A 21,399-nucleotide genomic window follows, 5' to 3' on the forward strand; every position below is an offset into this window, starting at 1 on the left:
GAAAGCTGAGTTGTTCCAATGAATGCCGACTTCCTAGGACTTCCGGCCTGCCCCACACAAAGGCCAAGCATGCTTCTACAACCAGAAGAAGCCCACAGACAAGAAAAGAGACAGATACAGAAACACAGAGGCAACTAGAAAGATAGGCAGGCAGCTACTTGAGGTCAGAAGCAGAGTACACAAGAACTGTTCCCCAAACCTACGGTGATGTCCAGGGTGAATGAGCAGATATGGGCAGAACATTGCCAGCGTCTGCTCACGGGGGTGTCTCCTAACCACTCTGTACCTTGCTTCCTGCATCCCCAAAATGGGGAAAATGATAGCTCCTATCTCATAAGGGTGCTATGCAGATGAATGAGTTAACGTATCTGAGTATTTGAGACCACCCAAAACCTCATCTTGGATCTCTGTTTTTTTTTAAACTTCTGACTTATGCATAATCATTTCTCTTCTGAATGGGCTTCTAACAAGATAGAGAATAAATCCAGCTATTATAAGTGTCAAAGAAAAATAGAATCATTGCTGGGAATAGTCTTCATATTAGGCCCTCTTTGTGTGTTACCAGCTTTGAATGGCTGCATTTTGAAAGGCACCATATGCTTTGAGAGCACGTTAGGCAGACACCCATCCCAGCAAGATCTGTCCCCGGAACAGCTCTAGCATCTCTCAGTCTTGCTCTTGTATTTTCTGGGAACTGTTGGTGGGATTCAAGCAAGAGGGGTTCATCACAGCACTCTCTGGTACTTTTCTTGGTGTCTCTTCCTATTTTCCCAAAGCTAAGTTCTGAGGATAATAGACCCGGGGAGCTTTCATTCTGTGAAGCTTCTCTAGTGTGGGGATTGAAGCCAGTGGCCACCATCCCAGGCAATTCTGAGTTCTCCTTCTGTCAAAGGCATTTACACTCGGTATGTTCCATCGCTCGTGGAGGATTAAAACCACGTTGGGGAACAGCCAGGGTAAAATAGGGTGAAAAATAAAATCCAACTGTGTTACCTCTAGCTCAAGCCTCCATGATTAAAACTTAATATAAAGATGTGTTCACCCAGGAAAATCTCTCTGGACTGTTTCAGGCTGTGACTCTTCAATGACGCTGACATTTCAGAAATCCAAAATTGCTGCAGATAAGCTCTTTGCCTCGCTTCAGGATATCGCCGGAGCTCGGAATCTCATGAAACAGTTTAAGTCTGTATATGCTCCTGGAAATCATACCCACCAGGCAAGTACATACGCCTTCAAGTAACCATCGAATCTGTGTTGTATTTTTAGGATTCAGGGACTGCCAAATGAAATTTCCACCTTAGCCTCTCTAAAACGAGGGATTTGTTCTAGATGAACACCAAATCCCCTTCCAGTTCAGAGTTCTGGGTTCCCCTGGATGTGAAAGCCTCTTGGTTCATGTGCACTTATAGGCTGGATGCAGGGAGAGGAGCACTGGAATGGGGGCCAGGCATTTCTCTGTAGCTGTCTAATACTTGCCCTGTAAAAGGCAAGTCCCTTTACTTCGTTGGGCCCTAGTTGCTATGGGTGCAGGCCAGGGGCTGGCCTTCTGTGATTCCCAAGCTTCTAGATCTAAGCACTCCCTAAACATTCTGAACAATTAGAACAAGATGACCTCATCATGCTATGGCAAGGAAAAAAGGAGTTTGTGACAGCAAAACCTTTGTTATTTAAAATTTCCCCACCACTTCCTAAGGGCAGTGGGGGAACTTTTAGAAAGGTATTTTGAACAGGAGTAGGACGATAGTATGGGAATCCAAGATTATAAGCTCGGTGAGGGAGGGGCCCCAGAGGGACCCAAAAGGAAGCTTGAGGAGTGAAGAAAGGCTGGAATCATGGAGGCTGGGCAGTCTCTGTTGGACAAGGATGGAGACACAGCTAAGGTTCCTGGTGGCCGAAGATAGCTATGAAGGAAGAACAGATGTTTCTGATGGGAAAGATCATTAGGGGAGTGTGCCAGCATCTTCTCCTTCATCTCCCCCATGAGATCTCCATAAAATCCACTCTGTTTGCTACAGCTGCTTGGGGAGTTGAATGTGCTGTTGGTGGAGACTCCGCTGTAGCAAGGGGTTCAGTTTCAGGATGCTGACCCTGTAAGGTGGGCATATAGACAAGAGCTAAGGTTATCTGCGAGAGCAGCCTAGCCAAATCCAGATCTTCCTCCCATATATTCCTATAGTAGCTGATACTTGAAGAGTGCCCCCCCCAGTTGGTCTTGTCCTTTGATCCTCACAAGAAGTAAGCCAGGGAAGCATTATTACCCCGAGATCCAGGAAGGCCACATGACTTGCCACAGACCCCCGGGTGGCCAGGACCAGATGCCAGGTTTTGGCTGCCATTATGAAACCTCCTCCCCACTATACCATAGATCTCATGGAGGCTCTAGAAGTACTGATTGATGGTGCTGATGGGCATCGGAAATCACCCACCAACATATGAAAGACCTTGGAAACTGGCTCTCAACTTAGTAATGTCAATTCCCATCCTTTGTTCAATGACCTGAGAAACTACCACCACAAAATACAGATAAAGTCACTCAGATCATTCATCGTATATAGTCTAGTTGTTAAAAAAAAAAAAAAATCACCAGTCTTAAATACAGCAGTAGGGACTAGTTCTAGAAGACAGAGAACTGGTGATTTATGATGAGATTTAGACCAAAGAATGTCAAGAAGCAAGTGGCTGCTATAGTTGGCAAAGTGCAAACAAACCACCAATTAACAAGGTCTTTTCAGTTTTATGATCATCATTGTGACTAAGCCACATTTGCACAAACATGCATTAGCCATAAATCTTGGGCATGAGAAGGACAGTGATAAATTTTCTAGACTTTATCTCTGTGCTGCCAACACCGCCATTTCTCCAGACCCAGAACCCTGTCCTGCAGCCATTGCCTTTGGAAAATGAACTTTCCTCTGTCATATATACTCTCCTCCAGTGAGTCAATAACATTGACCCTTTCACTGAAAATCCTAAATGTCAATGAGTGGGAAGTAGGGGCAAGGTGGGGAGTTATGTGTGTATCTTAAAGGGATTTAGTAAATAATGATCCAGACACATGCTCTGAAATTACGACCATTAAAATGAATGAGGCAAATCCAAGTGTGCTTAGCAGAACTCTGTGTGAATCCTTGACTCAGGCTCTGCTTCTTGGAGAGTTCAGACTAAAACAGAGGTTTATGATCCATTAGGTGGGGGAAAAAACATCATTCGGTCAAGCATGTGACATGCAATACATGTGTTTTTATCATATCTCTGAGGATTTGGGGGCATGCAAAGTATGTACAATGAGAAAAAGACAAATGTCAAGACTAGATTCAGAGTCCGTCTGTGTCTAGTTTTGAAGGTGGGCCTTGACTGGGCAGCTCTCTGTCCATCTCTTCTCCCAACCTGAGAATGGTCCTCATTCCTGAGGCTCCCATAGGGGCGAGCCGGGAAAGGAGGGGAGTGTGTTTTCTATGTCGCTCCATGCAGTTTCCACGCAGCATCTAGTTGAGATGTTCTGGGCTCACTGGGATACCCAGGAAGGCACTAGACCTGGTCCAGCCCCAGATTCCTATTCCAGCTCTGACCAGTGCTATGAATTTAGGCTCTCTCCCCTGGATCCCGGGGCCCCTACCTGCCCCATGCTCCCTCCTAGCACCCCTCTCTCCTACTCCAGAGCTCAAGCTGCCTCCCAGAACCACTCCTGTTGCACCTGCTAGCATCTGAGGCATCTCTTCTTTGACCTCTGTCCTTTAGCCCTTTGGGAAAGTGTATCAGCCACAGCCCAGAAAGCAGACATCACTTTCTTCATTTCAAGGAGAACATGATTTCATACAAGAAGTCATGTACGTATAAAGTCTCTGGGAGAACTGGAGGAGGGGGGTCCAGACTGCATCTCCAGAAACGATCCCAAAAGATCACCGCACACCTGGCTCTCCAAGGGAGCCAGCCCTGCCGCAGCCTGGAGAGTGGGCGTGGTGGGGATCGTGAGCTCTTGATGGAAGCTCTTGACTTGCAGAGGAGGCTACCAAAGCTGGGCATGGCATCCATGTTTGTTCACCGTGGGGTTTCTGCAGAGCCTTGCTCAGTGCGTGCTTCCTAGGAGGTGGCTGGGTGGATGGATGGATGGATGGATGGACAGACGGACTGTGATTCTTACCCACTATGGCATTTCTTATGCTCTTTTAGTGAGATGGAATTTAATAACAACATGGGTTCACAGCTGAGCACAGAAGCACTGAGTTCAAAAGTCCAGAGCCCTATCTACTGTGTGACCTTAAGCAGGTGACTTCAGCTCTCTGTGCCTAGTTCCTCCACTGCACAAGGGAGTGAATAATAACCATACCTCTCAAAAAGACGCTCAGATGATTAGGTGAGTTCATACATGCAAAGCTCTTAGGACAGGAGCCGACAAAGACCACACTGTGTAACTTTTTGCTGTAACAGTTGCAGTGAAGGACAAAATAGGCCTCTTTTTTGTGCTCTTTTATAGCATTTCACCTTTTCCTTGACTAGGGGATGGGCCCCATAGAAGGGGAGTCATTCTCAAGCCACTGCACTGTTAGCTGCTCTGGATAGTAAGGGCTTACTGCTGACGCCCGTTGGTCTGGAAAGTTTGTATTTGTTCCTGGACTGTGTTGAGTGGAAAGCTAAGCCCCCGGTTTTGCCTGTGCAGCAAGTCTTGTGCTTTTGTTTCTTACTGCGAATGTTCTAGTTTAACGGGAGGCTTAACCTCCTCCCGAAACGCCGCCGTGTTTGATGTGCCGCTCGTCCTCAGCTGGGGCATCAGGAGGCCATTAGGCCCATGTCTCAGGGCGAAGAGCTTCTGGGCCCTTTCAGGCAAAATACTGTCTGACTCTCGCATGACTTGCTTTGGCAGAAGCCTCCAAGTGCTGTGCTGGGCCTGCTGGGGGAAACTTTTCCACGGATGCCTACTGTCTTCTGGGCCTCTGGCTGGCGGAACAGAGTATTTAGAGCCAGGGGTGCCCGAGGAGGCCTGATTCATCTGGTGCCTGGTGAATTATGGCTCTAGAACAGTCTGTAGGCGCAGTCTCTTTGTCAGTGATCCTCGCTGTTCTTTTCCAAGTGCTAACTAAGCTCTCTTCTTCCTCTTCCTCCTGATTCTGACTTCCTCACTTCAGACCTGCTAGTACCCCTTTGGAAAGAAGCAACACAAAATGGGACAAAACTGGGGGTCAGGAGACTTGGCTCTGTCCTGTACCCCACTTCTAACTGCCTGTGTGAACTCAAGCAAATTAGTAAATAGCTTTGGGCTTAGTATTTTGCCTTTTTTTTTTTTTTTCTCATATTGAAGTTGAAGGGACTACACTCAAAATTTTACAAAGTAATCTGCTTCTGGTTTGAAGGAAGGATGGATGGGTGGATAGATGGATGAACAGATAGGCAAATGAACCACTTTTTAATCTGCAGAGCAAACTATTTCCTTTAAGAAGATGAAAGGGGGAAAAAATCAGTGATAGTAAAGCCAAAAATAAAAATAAATGAGCCATGGAACAACCAAAGCTCTCAGCAGTTTTGAACAGATGTTTTTCTATACCGTCATAGACTGAGACAAAATGAACCCTCTCTCTACAAGAGTATTCGAACCAATTTTGTGGGAAAGGGAGAAGCACCTAGGATGGAGAGGGCCCATGGCCACACCAACACCAGTCAACAAAGCCAAAGGCAGCAGGGCTAACTGCTGGGGATATAGCTGTGGCAACAACTCAGGTTTTTTTTGCAAACTGATTATCATGGGCCATATTAAAGGTGCACCAAATTCAGGAAGATGTTGGAGTTTAGACTCGTTTCTAGAAATTTTCTCTTGACTTATGTATAATATCAGAAACTATTATCCTCAGAACCTTTATTCAAGAACTAGAATCAGGTCAATAAAAGAATCTTCTAGACCTACTCACATATTATATCTACCACAAGAGTAACCAGAGACATAAACACAAATATTTTATTCTTCATATTTTGATTTAATATAGTATTTTTAAAAGTCTAGTTTGTTCTGGAAGAGATACTGGCCATTTAAAGGAAAAGGAGAAAGTTTTGGTATAAGATCAGTTTTTTTGAAACTTCAACTTTTTCACGTTTAATGCCAATCAGGGATCTCGTTAGGCTCTACCAAACCTTCTGGCTATCCTCATGAGGCTGTCATAAAGGGCCACATTATGATTTTCATAGTCCTACTCGCTTTTGCCTTTATGGACCTCTTCCTCTATTAAAAAAAATACTAAAAATTATATGGTACAATTGCATTGGTACAGAGACAATATTCTATATCAGAACATTATCTTTGATCTAAAAGTTCATTTGTTTCCTTCTGATTTTAAACTAGTACATTTCCACGGACCCCTAAAAGTCTTGTGGGCTCTGGGCACTGTGCCTTCTGTGCCTAATGGGTTAGTCAGCTATGGGGTCAAAGCCCCACTTGGCACCAGTCTTCCTAGGACAGGAGCATAGCTAGCCATGAGGGGGTCGCATGCGTGTTTCTTCCCTGGGTGGTCCTTGTCACCCAGGAGCTACCCAGTTTGGTCCCAAGATAACAGCTCAGAAGTGAAGGAACTAGACTCACATCTAGAGAGGTTTGGGGGCAGGAATCTCCTGGCTTAAAAACTTCATATCCTCTAGGAGCCAGTTTCTCTGCAACAAGTCTGTGGACATAGCTCCCAGCGTTCCTCCAAGGGACATGCCCAGTTATACAAGAGTCATTGCGCCCAGAGAAGCCCAGAGCTCTGGCTTTCTGGCCAATGTTTCAAGCTCTCTCCAATCTAATGCAATTTACTAAGCAGGGGTCATTTTTATCATAAGCCATCTTGCCTGGCTACAGTTTGACATTCTTCTCTTATCAGGTTTCCACGGAAACCGAGCTAGAAAGTTAACCAAAGGTCAAATTCTTATGCAGAGGAGGGGGGAAAGGGCTTAATAATCCTTTGCCTATAACAGGCAACTTGCCAGTTAAAGAAATAATTATATTAATGTTACAGTACAGACTTTACTGTGTGTCTGTGTCAGAGACAATGTTCCCTGAAGTCCATCCATTTCCCTTTCCTCCTGGGCACAGTTTGACCACAATTTCCAGATTCCCTTGTGAGTAAATGTAGGTTTACGACTAATTCTGGCCAATGAACAATGGGTAGTAGAAGTGATACAGATCGCTTTCAGGCTGAGCGCATAAAAAGTGTCTGGAAATCCTCCATGCTCGCTCTCGTGCATCTGCTGATGAGACACAGAGGTCCCATGTGGGATTCCAGTGCCCTAGGGAATGGGGGCACCAATGGACAGAAGGAACCAAGGTACCTGTACGGTTGTGTAGGGCAGAGACCCCCTAGTGTCAGCATACCCCGAATGTGATATAAGCGAGAAATAAATGACCAGCAAGAACAGGAAAGAATGAATTTGTTGGTGTTTTTCATTCCTCTCCTCCCCACCCCCAAAGGTGAACTGACAGAGAATGTTTGATTAGGAAAATTAAATGACTCTGCCTAACTCTCTTAATGTTGGAGGAAACCATACAACTGATCTCTCCCCCTCCCAGCTGTTCCTAACATGGGGGGAGAACTTTGAGTAGAGCACCAGGGGAAGACATCTCTCCCCTATCACCACCTTCTATGCGGTCCTTTGCCGAGAGGTGAGTGGCTTCTGGTTAAATAGAAAATTCCATGACAGTCAGAGGTTTCTCATCTAAGAAGCCATTGCTGAAGCCTGGCATTCCAGTCGGATTTCAGTCACATGATTTGGGACGCAAAGCAATCCAACCTCCGTGGCTGAGAGGAAGGAGCCAAAGGTGCTCGTCATTAAAATCCCTAATTGGAAAAACTAAGAAATGTGTTTGGGAAGAGGTCATGAGGCCAGTACTGCTTTTATGCCTGAGAAAGTCTTTCCCAAATTGTGCTCTTTAAATGGACAATGTTAGTCCATTGTTCTGTGCTTAGCTGTTTTAGTAAAGGATTAGAGGTTTTCTATATATGTAAGTGGGAAAACCTATCGATGTCCCTTCGGTGAAGTATGTGGTTTAGTGTGCTTTTGGTTACAAGTGAAAACAAAAAATGAAAGAAAAAAGCTCAAACTGGCTTAAACCAGGAAGGTAATTCATTGGATTCTGTGACTTATAAGTCGAGAGAAGGGACTGCGTCCAGTGGTGAGGAGCCCTTGCTGGGGTGATGCTGGTGGGAACAGCGAATGAAACGAGGAAGAGCATGAGCTCTCACTTCCTGCCGCCACGCTCCCTCTAGTGCCCCCTGTTGGCAGGCTACCCGGTCTAGCATCTCCGAGCTAAGTGCAGAAGACCGCGTGTGGAGTTGAGAGACAGCAGCTTAGTCACGATCACATCTCTGTAGCAGATGATTTTTCCACATTGCTGTCAAAGGGAAAGATAATTCGAGAGAATGCAGCCAAGAAATCTAAGAAATGAGTATCACGGAGCTAGGTCAAGCAGTTAATTAATGAGAGCATTTATGTTATTGTTCTGGATTATGTGATGGGTTTGTTATCTGTTACTTTCTGTATGGAAGTTGTGATTTCTTTTCTCACTCTCAATAAATGTAACCTACATATTTGAAAAAAAATAAAAAAATAAAAAGGATTTACAACCTTCCCCAGTGGCATACAAGGATTACAAAATCCCAAGAATGAAGGTAAAAAGGGACTAGCCCTTGCAAATCTCTGCTCACCCCCACGGGGGACCCCAGCTCAGTGGGTATTTTGTCCTGGGTGCTTCGTTGCCCAGAGCTTAGCAAAAAGTGGAGCAGGGGAGAGGACAAGATCCCCAGTCCCCCCACACTTCCTTCTTTCCCTTGACCCCCGCCCCCGAGTTTGCACTGGAGAGAACCATCACCCCAGCCCACTGCCCCCTGCACAGAGGAGGTACCGAGTCTAGCATTTTAGCTGGATGACAGACTTTTCCTGTGGCTGAGCTCCTTCTCCCATCACAACTCTTCCTCTTCGCAGGAAGCACATCCTTCGGAGAGCAACAACCTGGTTGTGTTTGTTGTAGGTTAGGGAACATACTCTCCCCTCTCTTAATCATGACAGCCTACATGTATTTTCTGGGGTTCCACTTCAAGTTATTCTATATATTTGCATACAGGCTAATAAATTAAATAAATGTAAACTCCTGGAAGGAAGACATGGCCCTTTACTTACTTACTTACTTATTTAACATAACTCTATGGCCAGCAGAGAGCCCAATGTGGGGCGTGAACTCACGACCTGAGATCAAGACCTGAGCTGAGCTAGAGAATTGGAGAACCGCCTGAGCCACCCAGCACCCCAGTTTCTTTATCTCCCCTTTGCACTTTGTATCAGTTAGAATTTCATTCAGTTGCAAGTCACAAAGATCTGAGAGCTAATGGCTTAAACAGAGGAGGGTTAGAAAGGGAAAGAGCAGCCCTTTCCCTTTTGAAAAAGGAGCATTTTTGAGTCCCACTACCCTCCTGCTTACATCCCATTGTCCAGAACTTTGTTACAGGGCCGTACCAGGTTGCAAGGACCAAGGAAAAAGTCAATGAGTGTCGACGAAATGCTGATACGGGAGCAGAATTTTGGTCAAAGGACTTCTCTTTGGAGAACAGTTTAAAGTTTACGTTGAGAGTCAATGTCCAGAAAGGCTGAGATGACAGAAGGGCTCTCAAGACAGTTTACTTAGAGACGATGATGTGCAAAATTCAGAGGACGTTCCACGACCCCATTTTTCTTTAACATTGAAAATATTTATTGGACCATATTAAGATTCCAGAAGTATACCTGTGAACTTTAGAACATTTGGCCAAAGAAAAAATAATGTCCCCTACTCCCAGAACCTAGACATCTAGACATAGCCCTAATTAACATTCTGGCGTGCTTTACTTCAGTCTCTTCCGTGCATAAATAATTTGTTAATTTTTAACAAGTAAAAAACAAAACGAAACAAACAAACAACAACAACAACAACAAAAACACCATTCTTGCTGTTTGCAGTGGTGTTTTAACTGTTTTTGGAAAAGCGATATATTAAAAAGCCTCCCCTCTACCTGCCCCCGACCCTTGTCCCTCGCCCTGCTCTCCACTCCAGGATCACTGCTCCTGGCAGTCTCTGTAAATCCCATCACAATTTATCTTCTGTACATTTCAGCAGATACAAGCTTCCAAATCCCCTGGAACACATTTTACATAAATGCCAGCCCAACACACACTCTGTTCTCACCTTGCCGTTTCCACCCACACTTTATTCTGCTTTTTGCCAGATCAACACCAGAGCTTCTCCCTTCGTTTCCGTGCCATTTCTTCCTGTGGCCGTGACCCATTTATTACCCAGCTGCTTCTGATGGGCACTTGTTGCTTCCAGTCTCCTGCTATTACAAACAATGGCAGTGGCCTTTCATAGGTCTCATTTGCATATGTTAACATATTGATAGGATAAATTCCTAGAGGCCGAACTGCCAGGTCAAATGCACTTGGAATAGTGATAGGAGCTGCCCAGTTGCTCTCCACGCTGATGGCAACACTTTGCACGCCCACCGGCAAATCTATGAGTGTCTTAAAATCCGTCTTAGTATAGCTTTAGAATGGGGAAGGTTGAATCATAGTGTTTGCTTTTTTTTTTTCTTCTGTCTTAATGGTATTCCTGCTCAGTGCTCTGCCTTTCATGAGTATTTACCTGTGAGATCCCTGGGTATACGGGGGTCGGGAGTCCATTGGACTAATGAACACGAAGGCTGCACCTGTCCGCTGAACAGTTGCTACTTTTCCCTGCATTCTGTCCCTGATAGATGCACGTGACATTCTAGCTAAATGATAGTGTTTTCCTAAGATTTTATTTTTAAGCCATCTTTACACGCAACATGGGGCTCGAACCTACCACCCCAAGATCAAGAGCCATGTGCTCTACCGACTGAGACAGCCAGGTGCCCCTAAATAATTGTTATTTTGATGGTTTGTGCCCTGTTTTTTTCCTAAAATATTTTAAGGAAGAAAGTTGGAATAAAGGAAAAATAATAGTAAAAAAATGACTGTAAGGAAAGCAAGGTGAAGCCAGAGATGAAGTCAATTTACCCAACTGCCTCAGCATTTTCACTTAACGCATGGACCAGTCATAGGTCTGGACGATGGTCTCTTGCTCTTAATTCTAGAACTTGCTAGAGGCAGGTCACAGATTCGGCCAAGGCCAAGAGCCAAAGAGTACAAAACATCTGGCTCCATCGGAACCTAGCTTTTCCGAGGCGGTAATAATCACCCGAGTGAGTGGAGAGGAGACAGTGTTTCTCTCCTCATTCAAGCTCCAAACTCGTGCCCTGTGGGACTGGAGAGCAGAGACAGAGCAGGTCTGGGAGGAGGGCGGTCGGCTGGTGCGAAGGGAAGAACAGAGAATGAGGAAGAGCTTGGAGGAAGAAGAACAAGGCACGAGGAGTGGGGGACATGCCCAGAAAGTGCCCTGGTCCAAAACAGAAATACCATCAGGACAGGCAGAGATGCACCACTGATCAGCCTGTAGGAGCCGTAGCAAATCAACATCAACTTCACTCTACTGGAATTCTTACAGTACCACATGGCCTGCTTTTTCTAAGCCCCGACCTTGGCCACATTCCTGTTTGGCATCATGACTTTGTTTTCTGGCCAAATCCTACTTGGAGTTGAGCTCTATAGAGGAAGAAGGGATTGTATTAGGCTTAGATCGTGGCAATACATCGTATGAAAACATGCCAGTTCCTAGCAGAGGGGAGCATAACCCTAAGAATGTTCAGGAAAATTGGAGACCATCTTCATGTCTGTGTCAAATGACAATACTTTGCTTTCCCGTATTCTTCATATATAAAATTGTCACTTTATTTTATTTTTTTAAGATTATTTATTTATTTATTTGACAAAGAGAGAGAGAGAGATCGCAAGTAGGCAGAAAGGCAGGCAGAGAGAGGGGGGAAAGCAGGCTCCCTGCAGAACAGAAAACCCCATGTGGGGCTCAATCTCAGGACCCTGAGATCGTGGCCTGAGCTGAAGGCAGAGGGTTAACCCACTGAGCCACCCAGGTGCCCCAAAATTGTCACTTTAAACCCAGATTTTAAAAAAGTAGTCCTACTAGGATTACAGCTCTGACAAGAGATACTTGCTAGTAGAAGGGGATAAGAATAAAAAATGGCATTAGGGTATTAGGGTGAAATTTACCCAAAAATCCCAATGTTGTTATAGTTGCCTTTTCATACACACAAAGTCATAGCCATTGCTCAGTGTCAAAATAAACGTGTTTTGCTTCATTTGGTGCAGATAAAGCTATTGTCTCTCCAGACAAACCAAACAAACCCTTTAACTTACAACACAGTATTTTGTCTTTCCAGGCATCCTACAAGCCATTGTTGAAGCAGGTTGTGGAAGAAATATTTAATCCTGAGAAGCCAGACCCAGTGGATATTGAACATATGTCTTCAGGCCTCACTGACCTCCTTAAAACTGGATTCAGCATGTTTATGAAGGTAAAGTAATCCTGATTGTCCGGCTTGCTGTCTTTGCTGGGCATGAAAATGCTGCCACCAGTTCACCCCGAGGAGGACCATATAGGACAACCTCTGGTGTTTGGGCTCTTCTGAAATCAGGTGCCATCTTTATTTAACTTTGGTCATAAGCAACCTGACCTTCCAGCCTTAGCCAGCTTCTTTTGACCTAAGCGCTATGGTGTTTTTTTCAGTCGATATGTGAGGATACAAGCCCCCTAGGATAACATGAATGAGAACATTTCTCCTCCTTGGCTCACATTTCACCTAATCCGTATGCTAGTCACAGGTCTTGATGATGGTCTTTTGCTCTTAATTCTAGAACTTCTGTAGAGTAGTGAATGACTCTACTCAGTCCCATGACTCGCATCACCCCCAAATCCATTCAAAAAACTTTCGTTTTAGCCTGGTGGACTCCCAGTTGCCAAGGGCTAGACTTTCTCTGGCTAATATCAAGGAGAGGTCAAAATGACTGAACAGCCTTTGCCATGGAGATGAAAGGAGGAAAAGTACACAAATGAGATCTATTTTTAACTCACTATAAAGTTTCTAAATTTAAAAGGATCTAAACAAGATTACAGGCTGGACTCCTAGTCTATGCCAGGATTTCAGTCGAAATAATTCTTGGAAATAACAGAATGTTTTGCCTACTTCAAAGTGTCTTTGAAATCATGGATTAATCTACAGAGAAGATCTGGCCTTTCAGAGTTCAATAAATGCATATGCCAGGAAAACTGGTCCACTCGAACAGCCAGAGGACAGAAACCAGACAATGAGACTCTAGACAAAGCAGTTAAGTGGGCTGGAGGGGCCACCCGGGTCTCCTTCCTGCTGCCTCCGATTAGCACTGCCTGTTACTCTGTGTGGCAGCTGGATTTTCCCCCTATTTATTTATTTACTTATTTACTTATTTATTTTTAAACATTTTATTTATTTATTTGACACAGAGAGAGAGATCACAAGTAGGCAGAAAGGCAGGCAGTGGGGGGTGGGGGGTGGGAAGCAGGCTCCCTGTCAAGCAGAGAGCCCAATGTGGGGCTCGATCCCAGGACCCTGGGATCATGACCTGAGCCGAAGGCAGAGGCTTTAACCCACTGAGCCACCCAGGCGCCCTATGTATTTATTTTTTAATAAATAATGTATTACAGATTAGCTTCTTAAAAGTGCGTGGGGGATCCTCTGTCGAATGTAAGCCTAAGGTTGTCCAGTAGCCCTTCCCGATGGGTAGTTTGTGTAGAAATTTCCAGACTAGACGTGGTCTCCAAACCCTTCTCCACTTGAGTACCCTCTTCCTTCCCTCATGAGCTTGGATTTCGCCCTAACAAGAGGCTAAAATGACAAGTGTGGGCTTTCAGGACCCAGGCAGGGAGGTCTGAGGCCGGCTCCACAGGTCCCATGTGCTTCTCTAGTCAGGCCACTGCCTCTGTGGTTGGCCTGGGGCACAGTGAAGGTTCCAGCCTGCCTGTTCTCTGCTCACCAGACACGTTTACAGTTGGCGGAGACACACAGTGCAGACAAGACGAGGCCTCCATCGCTCTTGGCCAGCGGTGTCCTGCAGAGACAACTGTTTCTTCTTAGCAAATGGGTCCTGTGACCAAATTTGTTTGGGAAACACTGGCTGAAACAGAAAATTGTATTGCTTCTGAGGGCGCGGTGCCTTTCCTGTGCTCCTGGACTTTGCAAGTATCAGGTCAATATGGAGCCTCCCTTGTGGGAGACGATCGGCTTGCGTTTTCCATTACTGTTTCATGAACCGTGACACATCACATTTTTAAATTCCCCTTTTATGCTCTGCAGAGTGTTTTCTGCAGCTCTGTCTCTGACGAGAAGCTTTACTGTCCTAAGGAGGATTTTTGCCTAGGAAGATGCTTGGGGCCATCCTGGGCTGCTGTGTTTCTCTGACTTCCTATCCCTGGGGTTGGGACTCATGAAGAAATGCTCTGGCCCCTTGAGACTGATCTCAAAGGGAAGTTCCCAAGTAACGCATTTCAGAAAAAGGAAGAATTTGTATTTTCCCAGCATCTGTCAGAATCCGTTCCTCAGCCTCCAGCTGCCAGGCTGTGCTCTCAGTTGCCAGGGGATGTCATCGGTCTGCAGGGGCTGGGAAGTCTCGGCGGGCTGGGCACAAAGCCCTCCCCACCCCGCCACCCCAACGGAGAGGAGTTTTGTTCTGTTGCTAAACGGGCTTGCATGGCTGACTCTTCCCACAACACCGTGGAACTTGAAAAGGAACATTACCTCTGGCTCGTGCATTCAGGGTTTGAACAAAACAAATGGGATAAAATGTAGAGAAGAACAGTCAGTAGGGCCTTGAGGACTAACTGTGATTTCCCAAGGAGCTCTGTCTTTGAGATGGAGGGAAGCCATCAGGAGAAAGTGTGTTCTACTCTGCTCTAAGGCCCGTGGAGAGAAGAGCTTGCAAGATGTGTGTTTAAGAGTCTCTGCCTCAAACCAAAACTCTGTGCGAGAGAAGTCAAGGACACTGCAGTTTGCCCTGACTGAAGTCCGAAGCTCCCTCTGCATCCTACCGTAACTTGTTACCATCTCCTTCCCGCGTTGCTTTCATGTGCTTTTCTCTATAAAGGCTGTCCAGAGAAGTCCCCTGTTCTGTTCTGGCTATCTCTTGCTGCATAAGAAGCCATCCCAAAACACTGACTTAACGTACTATTGATCACTGATTTCATTCATGAATCTGGACTCCGGGCAGAGCTCAACAGAGAGCAATTCACCTTCAAGATGGCACCCCTGTGTGCCAGCAGGTTGATGCTGCCCATCAGCTGGTGGCCCAGCCTGGCCCGTGAGCGAAGGGATGAGGTTCCTCTCTGTCACCCTGAGCTTCCTTCACAACATGACGGCGGCGTTCAAGGGCAAGCGTTCTAACAGAGAGCCAGATAGAAACCTCAGAAGTCATGTGGCGTCCCATCCACAGTGCTCTGTTGGTCGAGGCAGTTACACGTACGCAGCTGGGTTCAAGGAGAGAGGACACACTCTCCTCCTCTTGGAAAGGGAGCAGGAACATGAGGAGCAGAAATTATTGTCATGGCCACTTTTGGAAAACACAGTCTGCACTGGGCCTGAGTACGCCCTTGGCTGTCCAGCCTGACAGGGCAGCGTGTGGCAGATTCTGAGAGTTTTCCCTCCAGGCTAGAGGATAGAACATTCTCTGGTGCTCTTGACATTGGCTTCAAAATAAGTGCTCCCAGAAAAGCTTTGATAATGAGACACCTGCCTGTTTGCCATAATTTTTTTTAGTAATATAATCTCAAAACCAATCAACAACCAACCAACCAAACAAAACCTTCCTGTGTGATAAGACACTACAGGACTTTCCTCTGCTGCGTTCACTATGTCAGGCCCTGGAAGGTAAAGCAGACAAGCTGGGGAGAAGAGCGAGTGTGCCCACAAGACCATTCTTTGGATGGTGCTGAGACAGTGTTCCGTGTCAGCGACGTACACTCATCAAACAGAGGATAGACTTGTGGTTAGCCACATAAAGCTGTGGGCTTCAAAGGGCAATGCCCTGGAGGAAGGCGGGGGGACTATCAAACTGGGGAGAGACAGCTTTGGCAGAGCCTGACATTCTTCAAACAACCAAGCATTTCTCCAAGATGCTTGTGCACAGAGCACCTTGATCTCCTTACAGGAAAGCTTGATAGTGATCTAATAAATAAATCGAAACATACCTTACCCCTCATGCTTCAACATTAATTTAATTTAAAACTAGCATGTCTAATAGGCAGCACTTTTAAAAATGCATTTCTGGAATTTGTGGTTTGGATTTCAGTCTCCTGAAAATAATAGACTTTATATCTACTCCATGTGTTTGGCCCCCAACTTGTTTTGACTAAAGGATATGATTTGCCAAGATGTTTTCTCTGCTGGAATTGGCATGAGGAGGGTAGGTTTTATCTAATGAAATTGCGTGAGGCCCTTTTACCTCCTTTTATAAATGTTTTTTAAGAAGGTTTTTGTTGTTGTTGTTGTTCCATTTCCTATATGGCCGTGCTTAATTGGAAAATATTAAAAGATTTAGGAAAAAGACTCAAGACCCGGTGCTTGCCTCTGGGCCCTTTTCTGAATTGAGATGAGAGCTTCGTCACCTTGGGCCCACAAGGGCAGATGGAAAAGCTGCTCGGCAGGCCCTGAGAAGCTGGTAGTGAAAAGAGATCAGAATTGAAACTCAGTTGCAATGAAGATACCAACAAAATGCATGACTTCATCATTTCTTGTGAATCATTTGTGGCGAAGACCGAGGAGGGCTTGGGAAGCTCGGGGCAGCCGTGTGGTGGGCCTCAGGGAGGATGGGGACTGAGACCTGGAAAAGCCATCAGAAACCTAGACAGTTCTCTGAGACTCACTCTGGCCTGCAGAAGATGGAAAGCACCAGGGCCGGCATAGCACGGGTGCTCGCTAAGTATTCGTTGAATGAATGGCTGGGTCGTGATGCCACGGCTCTTGGTTTTTCTTAAGAGCTCAGCTTTGGGGCACCTGGGGGGCTCAGTTGGTTAAGCGTCTGCCTTCAGCTCAAGACATGGTCTCAGGGTCTGGGGATCGAGCCTCATGTCGGCCTCCCTGCTCAGTGGAGAGTCTGCTTCTCCCTCCTGCTGCTCATGTATGCAGTCTCTCTGTGTCTCTCTCTCTCTCTCTTTCTCTCTCAAATGAATAAATAAAATCTTTAAAAAAAGAAAAATAAGAGCTCTGCTTTGACTGAGCCTCATCTGTCTTAGGTCAAATGTCTTGATTCCCAGGGAAGGATCTGGAATTGGCCCAACTGAAGTCTGCAGCCCTCTCCCAAAGCAGTCAGCTATGGCTGAGGGGCAACCATATAGCTGCTGGGAGCACACCCCACAACCATGGGGGTAAAGGAGACTGTTCATGTGTGGGACGGAAGCACCTACAGGAGGGGGTGAAGGCTGCCAGGGAGATGAAGGGCAAAAATAATGAGCCTCAGGTGACATTGGCCATCAGGTCCTTGGACTGTAAGAGCTGGATGTGCCTGTGGGTCATCTCGTCCAGCTCATAAGCAAATAAGACAGAGAGATGGACTGTTGGTGTATCTGTTACACTTAATGGCATTTCTGACAAGAAGTGAACAGTTTGGCATTTGGTGTCTCTTGATTAACTCAGCGCACGTCCTGGAATTCCTGTTCACAACACTATTTATCCTCATGGTTTCCATTTCCTCCTTCTTAACTGTGCTTCCTCCTATGAGGTAAGGTTGATTTGTGTCTACCACCAACTAAATATGACCCATCAGTTCTAGTGAGATGGGTTCTCACAATGGAATCATTGAACCGAGGCAAAAGCTTGGTTTGGTCAGTCAACGAACTTCGTCTGCCTGTGAGCAATTCTCAAGAGCCTCTTCTGTGTGCTCGCGCCTGTTGTGGGCAGGGAAGACATGAGGACAAACCAGATAGCCCACCTGCCCTGACCCAGCTCACCTTGTGTGGCCTGCAGGCGATGGACAGGAAAACGGAGGACCGCGGGGAGGAGAGAGAAGTGGTGTGCCAGCAAGGGCACAAAGGACGGGGAGTCAGACCGGGAGTCAGAGAGAACCTCCCAGAAGAGTGGAGTGCCATCAGTGCCGTGGGAGTTAGAAACAAAGTGACCCATGCTGCGGTTCCCGGTGGCCAGAGCTGAGGGCGGATATAGGGAATGGAAAAATGTAAAGACAAAGAGGGAGGCAAAAGCCAGATCAGGATGGCTAGAGGTGTGAATTTTGCCAGAACACTGAGGTGCCATTGAATGGTTGTTAGGAATCTATAATAAGTTTATAGGTTACAAAGGTGACTCCAGCATTGAGTGTGGGGGGGGACATGTGGCCAGACCCGCATCGGGCTGCAGAGGGATGGCGGGCAGATGAGGAGATCCAGAGCTCAAGCAGGATAGGGGGTGTGAGGGCAGGGGTGCCACGCTGGCAGGTTCCCCAGGACAGAGTGTTACTCAGATGCAGGAGATGAGAGGACACCACCTGGGGTCATTGGCCTGGTGTGGGGTGACTGCAGGAACGATGTTAACATTCTCTCTGACGGAGAAGCGGAATGGAGAGCAAGAGGACTTGTGTTTGAGAGTTTAGCTTTGCAGCTCCGCAGGGCCTGGGCCGATGGGAGCAATCTGGGGCCACGGGGGCAGGTGAGCCATGGACCGTGGGCAGGGCCTAGGTCACCAGGAAGAGCGTCTGGGAGGAGAGCAGGGGCAGAGGCCCGAGCAGTCAGGGACACAGCCTGTCATGGAGCAGGTCAAGCGAGCCAGGCCCTCTAAGGGAGACTCCAGGGGCGCAGGAGAGAAACTGAGAGAGTGGGGGAAGTTTCCAGAAAGAGGAAGGCACCCACTGCAGCAGCTGTGGCAGGGAGGTCAAACTGAACAACGGAGTGTTGCTGCCCATGTGGAGACCTTCTGCGACGTGATTCGGTGAGGAAGTTTCCAGCAGGAACCTGCTAATTGGCTGAGGCTGCTAAGGAATGAGAAGCTCGGCCTTGAGAGATGAAAGCTAGCAGGAACGCTTTAGGTTTGAAGATCTGTTTATAAATGGGGGGCTGTGGAAGTTGCTTCGTTCTGCAGTGAGAGAAACTTGGATTTTAGTCTTCAACGTCCAGCTCACTGAGACTGGGAACGACTTACTCAGCCCTTCAAGCCTCCCTGTGTCGAGCTGTAAAACAGAGCTTCTACCCACTTCGCGGATTCTCCGTGTCACATCGTGTCCCGCTCGCCCCACCCCCTGCTTTCTTTTCCTCCAGAGCCCGTCCCAGCTTCCTTCCTCCCCAGAGTGCTGGCGTACTTCCTCATCCTCTGTTTGTGTAGAACTAGAAATTCTGCCCCAGCAGCTGGCCTGGTCCGCTTGTGGCCACATCCCTGACATCCCTGAGGCCTGGAGCCTCGTGGGGCCCCATAGTTGTTGCTCACTAAGTGTTTGTTGAGTGGACAGATAACTGAGTAAGCAGCGCCATGCTCAGCCCACAGTGTTGGGCAGCGGTGGTGGCCGCGCTGGGGAGAAAAGCCATTGCCAAACCCATCTTCGGAGTTGGCACCCCTCTCCTCAGGGCCCAGTGCCCCTTTGAGGCCAAAGTTCCTGTCCCACTCACTCCCTTCTTGAAGGCTCTGCCATTGTTGGAGGATGGGGTCCTGACCCTTGCTGGGGCTGGGGGCCAAGGAGTCACACGTACAGAGAAGCCAAGTGGAGGAGAATCAGCAGCAGGATTCCCAGGACTCCTGGAGGGAAGCGGAGGAAACCCCTGCTCTCCGAAACCAATCGGGACAGCAAAGAGCTCTCAGGGTCCACAGCTGCAGAGAAGGTGCCCGAAGCCTGGACCTGCATAGGCTCAGGTGTATGGATTATGGAAGGAAACTGTTTTCTCTGAGCAGAACCCACGTCCGAAATCTCAGCCAGCAAGGGTCAGAAAATGAAAGAACAGGGAGTATCACTCGCTTTATTAATCTTCACATTTGCAACAGCTTACATCTGTCCTCTTCCTTGTCCCTTATACCGGCAACTCACAGACACCGGGGACGTTGCAGTGTGGGCCTGATTGTAAGGAATGTGTTATTCTGATGGAAAAGACTTCCAAAGACTCCACCTCCCAATAGCCTGTCCACTGGGCATGTTCTACAAGGAAAGTCTGGTATCAAAAAATAAATCTAAACAGAAACCAAAACATTAATGGGACCCTTTTATGTGTACCAAACCCAGCGATCGCTCAACTCGTTGGCCTCAGGGCATTGTTCTTTGTTGTTACTGTTCTTTGTCTCCCTTTCATCTTTCGATCCTTCCTTCCAAGATTCTGGCAGCGGACTTCGGAGCCCAGACTGTCTTATGGAAAGCATATGTCTTCGGAACATACTGTCCCACTTGACGTTCTGGAGCCAGTTGTGTTTCTTTCCAGGATCAAGTGAGAAACAGTTATTTGCAGGGCTGGAAGAAACCTCAGGTTAGCTTCCCAGCCAGGAAACATCACACTTGAAGCGAAGAAAGCATTTCTTAAAGATCTCTAAGAGAAGAAGGATACCTCCAGTGAGCTGGCTGGTCTTCCTCATACGTCCATGCGTTTATTTTATTCGTGCGACATTTGTGGGAAGTTTACCATGAGCATGGTCTGTGCTCCAAGCCCGAAATCCCCAAATCCCAAGAGAAATACGATCCATCCTTCCCCTCCAGGAGCTTGCAGTCTAGGAGAGGAGAGAAGCCACAGTCCAACTTGACAAGGCCAGGAGGGGTGTGGTCGGATTCAGGTCATGGGGCAGGAGTCGAGAGATGGGGAGAGACAACTTCTCAGAGGAGAGGATGCTTTTCAAAGAGAGTAAAAGGGAAGGAGGTACAGAAGAGAAGGAGGGGGGTCTTTACATACCAAATAACTCTAGGGGCACCGACAGAGACCAAAGCATACCAGTGTGGTCCCAGCCAATGCCTGGGGACCCCAGATCTTTCCTGCTGGCATGGAGAGTTTCCAGGGCTTAGAGACAAGTGGAGAAAGCAAAGTACGATGTCAAGTATCAGAAGTCAAGGCGGTAGTTACCCTTGGTGAGGTTGTGACAAGAGAGTGGGGCACAAGAGGGACTCTAGGGTACCAGCTTTCCGTGTCTTGATGGCTTTGTTTATTTTGTGGAAGCAAATCAAACCGAACACTGTGATAAATGCAATTTTTGGTGCAAATGTTCAATCAAGCATACTGTGTTTACCAAAATGTCCCAAAAAACCCAAATACCGTGCAGTCGGGTGTGGCTCAAATTCTCGTGAAGGGTTCCAGCAAACTGCGTGCATGGAAGATGGAAATAGAGACACAAAGGAGAGCCACACTGAAAGGACCCTCCATGCTAAATTAGGGAACTCGAACTTCAGCCTCAAAGACTCGTGGAGAGAGCAAGCACGCGATGGAGCCCAGGGGCGTTTCAGAGCGCGGCCTCTGAAGCGTGGCCCCTTGCAGCACAATTGAGTTACTGGGTGTAAACTTAA

General features: G+C 47.0%; 1 protein-coding gene across 1 annotated transcript in view; it reads left to right on the top strand.

Annotated features, from left to right (window-relative positions):
- The window catches only part of LOC111149135 (sec1 family domain containing 2), a 416,004-nt gene that overhangs the window by 379,750 nt on the left and 14,855 nt on the right, over nucleotides 1-21,399 (top strand). Inside the window, exons 6-7 of the mRNA XM_022506075.1 lie at nucleotides 1,071-1,216; nucleotides 12,300-12,434. Coding sequence (XP_022361783.1) covers nucleotides 1,071-1,216; nucleotides 12,300-12,434 — 281 coding nt within the window. The remainder of the gene's footprint in view (nucleotides 1-1,070; nucleotides 1,217-12,299; nucleotides 12,435-21,399) is intronic.

This window comes from Enhydra lutris, unplaced genomic scaffold, assembly GCF_002288905.1.
Source record: "Enhydra lutris kenyoni isolate GAN:26980312 unplaced genomic scaffold, ASM228890v2 scaffoldscaffold21, whole genome shotgun sequence".
Taxonomy (NCBI): Eukaryota; Metazoa; Chordata; class Mammalia; order Carnivora; family Mustelidae; genus Enhydra; species Enhydra lutris.